At 57.8% G+C, this 9,468-nt stretch overlaps 2 protein-coding genes across 2 annotated transcripts; both read right to left on the minus strand.

The window, feature by feature from the left end:
- Nucleotides 1-175: 175 nt before the first annotated feature.
- On the minus strand, nt 176-1,271 carry FIBRA_04218 (uncharacterized protein; the record flags this gene model as incomplete). The annotated part of the gene is made up of 2 exons (XM_012326034.1): nt 176-287; nt 343-1,271. The coding sequence occupies 2 exons, from the start codon at nt 1,269-1,271 to the stop codon at nt 176-178; spliced, it is 1,041 nt and encodes a 346-aa protein (XP_012181424.1).
- A 4,967-nt stretch (nt 1,272-6,238) lies between these two features.
- FIBRA_04219 (uncharacterized protein) lies at nt 6,239-6,757 on the minus strand (the record flags this gene model as incomplete). The annotated part of the gene is made up of 1 exon (XM_012326035.1): nt 6,239-6,757. The coding sequence occupies one exon, from the start codon at nt 6,755-6,757 to the stop codon at nt 6,239-6,241; it is 519 nt and encodes a 172-aa protein (XP_012181425.1).
- Nucleotides 6,758-9,468: the final 2,711 nt, after the last annotated feature.

The following is a 9,468-nucleotide window of genomic DNA, read 5'->3' on the forward strand; positions in this document are numbered from 1 at the left end:
GCGTGATGAAAACATAGCCGATGATGGGAAGAATGGATGCGCGTCATGACTTGAAAGAGATTGGAGTCAGTTGGGCATGCATCGCACGAGCCCGGAAAGCGGCGTTGAGAGGATTTATCGCGAAGGTTACGCGAGACGGCAAGACAGTTCCGAATAGAATGTGGGGCTGGGGAATTTATGATGCATCTGAACGCCGTCGCAGGCGCTGCTTGGCATGAAACAGACCAAATCGAATGTACAGGACAGTTGCTGCCCATTGCTGGCGCAACGAGGCACTACACGAGGGTCTATAGACAGGTAGTCAGTGACGTGCAATGCATACACGCAGAAAAAGGCGCGTACACATTGTCAGAATGGTCACCGGCGACTGAGAATTGTTGCTGTGGCGACCGCCCGTCGCCCGACTTCTCAGAATCACCATCGAAGCCTGACGACCTCGCCGACGATTCGTGTTTTTTGGAGGTTCGTCGGAGGATGTTGCTGTGGCCACTCGCCCGACGAGACTTCTTGCGGTCGGCGTGTGGCGACGAGTCCATCTCATCAGACAAGAAAGGAGACTCCTGAAGGGGCGAGTCGCAGAGCTGGGGAGATTGATCCTCCTCGTACGAGCCTACGGGAGATGACGCGAGGGGCTGAGGCTCGCTGTAGTACGGCGAGTAGCTCGTGTAGGGAACATACGCGGACGCAGAGTGGACGGTTGAACTGCGGCGCGGCACGGCGTGCGACGCGAACGGGGAATAATGTGACTGCGACTCGGAGTCATCGTCCACCAGGTCGTCCTCCTCTTCGTCTTCCACCTCTGTCGACCAGTCACGCTCCCACTCTGGGCGCGCCATGGAGTAGCTGGGGTAACGGTCACGTTGGCGACTGTGACTACGCGAGCGGGGCATGCCGTTGCTCGCGCGCCGCCGCCGACCAGCGGTGGTGCGAGCGCTGGGCGCGTACACTGGAAAGTCGCGATAGTCAGGGTCGTGGAGGTCACCGTTGCGGTCGACGTATGCGCGCGTCTGGCCGCGTTTGTTGTGATGTGGCGCACTGGGGTACGTCGATGAGCCAGAGGACGATGAGCCGCTGGCGTAGACGGGGTCGAGGAGGCGAGAGATGTCGGCGGCGCGAGTGGCGGGGGAGTACTGGGACTGGTGGTGGTTGTGGGGGAGGAGGGTTGAAATATGTGACATTGGAGAATGGGAACGGTGTGGTTGAAGGTGATGTGGCTTGTGTGGGGAGGGCGGTTGGGAGGCCGAAGAGGGGGAGGGGGAGTAGTCGTACATGGTGTGGGAGGAGTGAGGGAGGAGGGGGTTATAAGGCGGAGAGGGGAACAAAGCGCGGCTGGTTGCTTTGGAGGATCGCGATCGGGAGGGAGCGCGGGGGGGAGAGGCGAGGATGTGGTCCGGGGGGGGCCATGGCGGGGGGTGGTTATATAAAGAGAGACGCTGGGAGAGTGGGCGTCTGTCTCCGGAATGGGAGGATCGCTCGGGCGCGTTGCGTAATCCGCTGAGCAAACTGCCTCTGCCTCTCCGCGCCTGCCCGGCAGTCTCCTCGACTTATCGCCCGCACGAGGCCAGAGTCTAGTTGCCCTGCTTGCGCTCAGCATGCCGTGTCTGCACATCTCCCCTGCGCCTGCTTACCCCTCCCTCTCCCTCTCCCTCCCATTTTCTGCTCGTCCCCGTGATCGGCCTCCAATCGGCTGTCGTCCCCCCCTTCGGCATCTCTGCCGCAGCCAATCAGCATCCGCAGCCCAACCCTGTCCGCGAGCATCGCACCTCCTTATTCGGCCGACAACCTCCCTGATATGGCAACGAGGGTGTGACCGCATCTGTGACGTCCACCAGTGTGCTCCCTCCAGTGGCGTCTGAGTCCATGCCCGGCCATGTGTGCGTCCCACTGCTTTCTGGCCTGACTCATGTTCAGCCTTACCAAGCTCCTCATCCTCTCTCCGCAATGACTGGGTTCGCCCCTCGCCGTGCCCCTCAGCCTGGGCGATAATCCGACGCTTCCTCCGACCGCCAGTCCGATGCCTGTCTGGATCGCCCAATGACACCATCCAGCGCGGCCACCCAGCGTTTAGATTGTCCCCTTCTATTACGCCAAGGCCGACAATGACGGGTTGTGTTGTGTATGCCTCCGCTATAGCGTCCTCCCTGACATAAGTGGGTCTATTCACCGTGTTGCATACAGCCTGATGGATGCTGCAGCCACACGGCTATGCCCCCATAACCAATCTTATCTCGTCCGCACGGATAGCGTCCCGGCCTCAAGCTCAGTCAATTTCCGAGATGGGCGTGTTTCCCCGGCAGACCACGCAGCCCGAGTCTGGCTCCACGACAACGTTCATTTCCTTTTGCTTGCCGCAGCCAGATAAATACTTGATCGCATGTAATCTCATTTCTCCGTCAATCCCCCGCTATGCTCAATCTCGCCCGATCTAGGACATCGCACCCCATCGTGCACAGCGTACGGTCATGCCTGGACCGTCGCATGTCCGTGCGTGTGGGGCTTCATTCCAATCTTAGCTCTTCAGATGCTCCTCGCGCCTCGATATCGACGAATTCCCCCGATCGCGGATATCCAAGCAAATTGCCTGCGCTCCAGCCAATCGCTGCGCCCTGCACTCTCATCTAGATGGCCACGAGATACCATCTTCCCTCCGCTTGCTCCTCGCACCTTGGCCTATGGCGCTCATCGTCCAGTGCAGTCTCCGCCCGTTCTCCGCCCGGTCGAAGCCCATCTCCATCTCATTCGTCTGGGCACACCAGGACGCCAGGTCGCAATCACCGACACCTTCCGCATCGAGTACATGCCCCACAGCCATTGGGTCGTGCGCTGGAGCCCTGGAAGACGCACATACCCAATCTACGACCGCTATCTCGCTTCTGGACTCGGCTTGCGCCTCCCTCCGTGCGTCTAGGTGTACTCCGAGCCTCGAGCTCCTCCCTCTCCTCTGCGTCTCGTCTCACCCGATTTCCCGATTTCCATCGAGCCCGTTCGCGCCGGAGCGGAAGAACATCAGCTAGCGGGCTCGGGCGGCGGCGTCCTGTGCGTCCATCCCGGTCGAATTTGGTGATACTGAGACGCGGGCGGCGAAAGAGAAGGATAGAAAGAAAGAAGAACGGGCCGCGAGACACATGCCACACGCGAGCACCTCTCCATTCTCACTCGTCCCAGTGCGACCCCAGACACGAACACCCCCCCGCCCTGCGTGCGACGCGGGAGATGGCCGCTGTTGGCCACTAGCTGACAGTATCTGCGTTCGCAATTGTTGTCCCTGTACACGGGACCTCCCGTGTGGGTATCGCTGCAGGGACGGGCAAACACACCCATGTGCTTCCCACCATCAAATTCAAAATCATACGCCACTTCAGAGTACGGTACACCTTATTTTGCGCGTCCCCACCTCCGCCCCCGAAGTTTGACCACTGCAGCTCCGATGCGCCTTGGATCCCCCGCCACTGTAGTATGCGTTTCGTCGACAATCGCCCGCGCGCAACGGCTCTTCGCGCATCTCTGTTCTCGTCCGACTGCGACGCTCGTTCCTGGAATGTCCGAGGTCTGCTACCCCACACCGATGCGCGCGGGTGCGCCTGCGACAGCCACAGGACTGGAGTAAGGACATCTGTTGTGCGTATCTGCTCTAGCTGATAAGGTCTGCCCGTCGGGCGACACCGTGCCCTGGCTTCGCCGATCTCGACCGCTGCGGGTCTCGCCCAGCGCGAAGGGCAAGTGCGTTCCAATCTCACCAACATGGCACCTTTTTTGACGTTCGGCGACCTCCACGACGGGCAATGCGCACGACCTGCCGGACGGTCGCGCGTGCGGTCTGGGCTGTGGGTGGGCCCGGCCTCTGAGACTCGCCCGGGCGGGGTGCTATACCTACTATCTCGCCAGCTGGCCCGCTGCGTACGCGTAGCAGCGCCACAAGCGCGTCGCGACGCGTTTCGACCGCAATGTTCATGGGTTCTGGTGTACCGGCCCCCGCATAAATTCTCACGTCGTCCGATGCGAGCCTTGCTTCTTTCGTATCCCTAAGTATGCTCGACGAGGGGAGCTCGGAATAGCCCAGGAGTAAGTTCTGGATTATTCAGGGATATTCGCGCGTTTACTCACGGCGGCGTCAAGAACCCTATCACCCCGCCACTTGCCATTTATGGGCAATTTGATCACGCGCCGCGTCGGGATGGCCCGCCTTGAGCGAGAGCCGGATGGAGGCTGGAGACGAGCGGCCGGGGCGCCGCCTGGCGTTTGTGGTGAACACCGGTCTGCAAACTGAAGTGCGGTTTGATTTTGGCTTGAGTTGAGCGGGGTTCGAACGGTCGAGATCGCTGCAACGCTCCTGCTGCCGAATATCTGAATACATATGAAGCTCTCTTCAGATCGTGGAATTGCAGCAAGCGTGTGACCTGTGCGGGTTTGCAAGACACGCTACTATCGATGCGGGTGGCCAGGTCGCAGGGGATGTGTCTATATCCGACTGCGAATCGTGCGAGCGGGGATAGCTGAAGGGGATGGGAAGAACGGAAGGTGTGGAGCATGTGTTTGCTATATCCAGGATTTCGTTTGGCTCGTGTGCTCGTTCTGCTTCATGGGTGTGCGGCGTTTGGCTGATATATATGATTGTCACGGTATTACATGGTACGTTCTCTATCTTCTTTCTTCCACAGGAGCCAGATATTCCGCGCGCGTGGGCCGCGTGAACTGCTGCGATGACGGGCGCTGGGTGGAGGAGACTATAAGCTTCGCACTTTCATCTCGGAGCTTGCCCGACGGACAGTCTTCAAGCCCGTCGTGGCTTGCTCCTGCTCGCTCCGGTGAAACCCCACATGAACACACGAGTCTTCATCGGTCTCTATATTCGCATCGCTCTCCGCGTCTTCGAGTCTTGTTTGCTTTGTGGGCCGAGTACTGTACGAGCGGACGGCCAGAAGTCGGCAAACAGGATGACTCATCCGATTGTCAGCCTTGTTCCCTCTCCACCCTTACTAAGTCCGCCCAGTGCTCGCAGCTGCTTTCCCGCCCACGGTCCGCCATCGAGAGATTCGATTGCCTCAAGACCAGGCTCTATGACTCGACGACAAAGCGCGCGCTACAGTCCGGTGCGAGAGACCGCCATCGATCTCGCCGATGGCTGTCTCTTCACCCCTCATCGCCGCGATCTGCCTGCCTTATTGTCGTGCGCCACTCATCGCAGCACGTTCACGCTCACCTGCACCGTCCGCAGGGCCGCTGCGCGTTTCGCGAACACGTCGTCCTTCCTGCCTCTCTATCCGGGCCCATCTGCCGGGCATGTGCGTCAGCAGGCCACAGACCACAGGCCACACGCGCACGATTGGCGGTGTGCGGGCGGCCATGGGTGCGCCGCGGAGGTGACTCGGATGTGGTGTGACGGTGGCGGGGAGCTGCACGCCCGATCGCCCTTGCTCAGGTGCTTATCTGCCTTTGTGCCGCTCGTCTCAGAGAGTGCTGCGGCGAGTGGGCGTATGCGATCGATGGTGATCGTACGGCTGGAGCACCGGAGATGCCGCCGCAGAACGTGCCCGAGTGGCGGGCCTCGCGATGTCAGTGCGTTCCCGGTGTGGCGCTCTCTGTCTTACCATCCGTCTCGCGCTGTGGTGGCTGAACTCGCTCTACTCGTCGCTGCGTAGGTCCCAGTCGGGAGCGGGAAACCGAGTGGGCCTCAGCGTCGTCCCACTGCTTGGTGCCACCAGAGAGCTGTGGCAACTCAGCTGACAGCTTTGGATATGTCGCCCGCCTTGTTCCCTGCTGGTGTGTCTGACATGCTTTCCTAACCCCAGATATCTGTGCCGCCCATGATCGCACATGCATCGCAGTCCTTCTGCAAGACGGTCAAATTCACACACGCTTTGGCCCAGCAGCGGTAGGGGTCACACTCGGTATTTGTCTTCACAGCACCGGTACAAATCCACTCCGGATACTAGGAACAGCATCTCTGTTTTTTCACTTGCACGTTGCGTCGTGTGTGGGGTGCACACTCCCGTTTCCTGATTCGAGAATCTGATGCATCGGGGGACTCGAACTTTCACCAACACAGCTGACAAGACGTGTGCCCATCTCGGCGTACACGCTGCACTCGGTATCTGCATCCAACTGCCTGCTGCAGGCAGGGGTGCCCCGGATAAAGTGCCTTGTTGTCCACACATAAGCGGTCCAGCTGCACCAGTTCAACGTGGCCGCCCTTCTCTGCTACACCGACGGGTCTAGGTGCGCCCCACAGTTCAGCACGTCAGGCTAAAGTCTCGCCATAGTTACCATATTCCGTAAGGCGTACGGCATGGTGGTCCACATAACATGCATGTTTCAACATTTTATTTCCCTTGATTCGGCCGTGTCCTGCTACGGAATAGATCGAGCACACCGTCAGCGACTTGCCGAGGCGCGCGACGGATAGCGGGATCAATTTTGTCGCTTGCGTCGCATCAGAAGATGCGGCTTGCGACGATATCCAACCCGATTCGAGGTCGGACGCCGATACTCGTTTTATCTGGAACAGGGGCATCCAACTTGCATGAGCGAGTGCCATCCATATTCTGCAAACGGTCCAAGTAGACGCAGCTCCTTTCGGGACGTTGCGGGCTTGCGCGAGCGTCTCATCCGGAACGTGGACAGTCAAATTGCCTTGTGGTCCTCTATCAGGGTTCTTGGAGAATGGTCCATCACGACTCCATTTCAGCGTGTACGCGTACGCTGCGTCCCCCTCAAAATTCATCACAGCTATGTCCGACGAACTCGGAGTATCTGCCATCGCCTGCACTGTGCTCTCCGTCAACGCGGTCTACACATGCACGCCGCGCACCCACGCCGGTCCCTCTTCCCTGTCCCTCGCCCGCACACGAATTTACCCAATTTTTGAGTCGTGTCGTGGTCGTATGTCGATCCTACCACCCTTGGGCGCCCAACAGAGTGATCTAGCCGCGCGCCTAGTGTTTCATGGCCTCGGCAGCCTCGGCGCGGTGCTGCACCTGGTGCGGAATCTCCGGGCGGGGGTCGATTGACTGGATCTGGCCGCAAGTGAGGAATGGTCGAGAGCCGTGCTCGTTCAATTGCGGCCTGGCAAGTGCGGTCTCGGCTGTGGCATCCCAATCGAATGGAGCGTGCGAGGGTGGCCCGCGTCCTTATCTTGTAATCTCGCATACACCAGCACTGTGGCAAACCGCTTCAAGCTCGACCTGCAATCCAGCAGAATAATGTCGTGGCTGCGTAGATAAATGGCAAGTAGCATTGGCCTACGGCAATATGTGACGATCCCCTCAATGAGAGCCGATCACAGACATGCCAACAGGTGTTTGCGGCGCTTCACGGGTTTGCCGAGAAATCGTTTGCAGAACTGGCGGCTCGGAGGTTCAATGCAGCTCGTAGGACCGTAATCACCGGGAGGGCGCTTGTCCGGGTGGCGTACGCGAGATATGGCTACACGAGGGTGGACTCGGATCCTGAGTGCGTAGATCTCTGGTCAGCACGGCCTCATTTACTCTCACTCGAGTAGTCAAGAGCGGCCGGACACGATCTGCGCGGGCAGCTGCAGTCTACGAACCGCGAGCCCCGGCACGGGATCCGAGAGCGTATCACACAGTGTGTGCAACCGGTGCGAGCGATTGAATGCTTTCGCTAATGCTGCTCTGCTCGCCGTGTCCACGCATCCGCTTGGCTGCCACAATCAGCCGCAGAATATCGCATAATTTAGCACGCACGCAGGGTGCGCAGCAGTCAGGCTAGCCACACTCTCCGAATGCATCTGTGGCTCCTCGGATTTACGACATGGGACACACCTTGACCACAAGCTGGGGTATAGCTTCCGTCTGTGGAGAGAATAAGAGCCCCGAGCATGTGCCTGCTGGTTATGACGAAAATGTTCGTCAAAAGCCTTTTGTTCTATCGGTCAGCTGGACGAGTTTGCCTGTAGACACCATGTCGGTTATCCAGCGCTCCGTGGGGTCGATCGCCGAGGACCGAATATGTCAGGGACGGTGATATCCACCAGTAGGATTCCAACTGTAAGTCGCATCGCCGACGAGCGTACGTTCGTGCCCAACCTGCATACACATGGATCTGTTTCACCTCGCGGATAGTCAATGCCATACATGACCCAGTGCAGCAGCACGCTGCCGTTGGTGTTCTGCGTACCGTGCGTTGCCCATCGGATCTTAGAGTGGTGTGCGAAGGGACCCTATCGCCAAATCCCGTGTCGAGGCCGTTCCTTATGGCGAACTCGACTGATGCGTTGTATTGCACATAATCTAGCCCAGATACTCATCTGCGGTCTGCGTTTCTAGTCTCGTTCCTAGACGTGTTTTGGGTACGAGATTGGGCTCATCGATCGAGGAGACCATACGCCTTATAGTAATTGTGGATACTAGTCTTCGTTTGTTTAACATGCAATAGCTGAGATAGACAAAATCAAAACTCCTAGTATGTCATTTCTCTCTGTTTGAAGGGAAAGATGTAGTTACTCAATATTAGACCTCAAACGTTCAACTCACAGGCCAGTTTGACTTAGAACGCATCCTGCGATCCGTGTTATCTCAAGTATAAAAACCGCCGGCGTCCAGCGAGGTTCTCTAGCTCCCCATCTTCCTGCTCGAGCACAATGGTCGGTACTGGTTGGTGCGTAGTCTTTCGTTGAATTTTCTGGCGACGAGAAGAACCTGGAAGATATTCTCTTCTTGAAGCCTAGCTTTTCTTGCGTTCGTTAGTGCATTTTGGTTTTTTACGACATCAACTGTCTACAGTTACACATCTCTTTCGATTCACCTGATTCTATTTATTATGCGCGCTTCTACGTGCGTCATCATTGATGCAGCCGCGGTCCCCGCCCTGTCTTTACATTTCGAGCACGTCTGTACCCAGTTTTCTTAGGTGCTCAATAATACTAAAATGTCTCAGCAGCCGCCTATACAGACGCGACTATGAACAGCCTTCATCAGTACGTCGGATGCATGCGAGCGCACGCAATCACCAAGGGTAAGCCTTCCGATTTATCTTGTACTATCCAAGGCGAACCGGGTCATAAGGTACCTCAGGATCCCAAATCAGTGTAACTGGATCTGATCTGGGGTATTGGTGCTGTTTGGGCTGACAAAAGATCCGACGCCTTTTAACAGGCGCGCGGCTGGGGCAGATGGCACCGTATAACATTCTTGACGGTCGTCATTATCTTGACCATGCGCACTTGGACTGAACGCGCGATAGAACGACTTGAAGTGTATAGTTCTATGGACAGTGGTCGTTACAGATTGGGATGCATTGGCCCTTGGAGTGAAGCTAGTCAGCCAAGACGTTGAGACGGCGGCGCGGGCTCAAATTCTCCCCTTCAACTACTTTGTGGTCGATGAATTTGGTGAAACGAAGTTTTTCCTTCCTTGCCTTCTGCCAGTTTTCGAAATAGCCGTAGGACGGCCGACAAGAACGGCCTGTTCGCTGTCCGTGTCCGCGATCGGCTTCGAGGGCGTCCTCACG

The sequence above is a fragment of the Fibroporia radiculosa genome (assembly GCF_000313525.1).
Source record: "Fibroporia radiculosa TFFH 294 genomic supercontigs, scaffold2732, whole genome shotgun sequence".
NCBI lineage: Eukaryota > Fungi > Basidiomycota > Agaricomycetes > Polyporales > Fibroporiaceae > Fibroporia > Fibroporia radiculosa.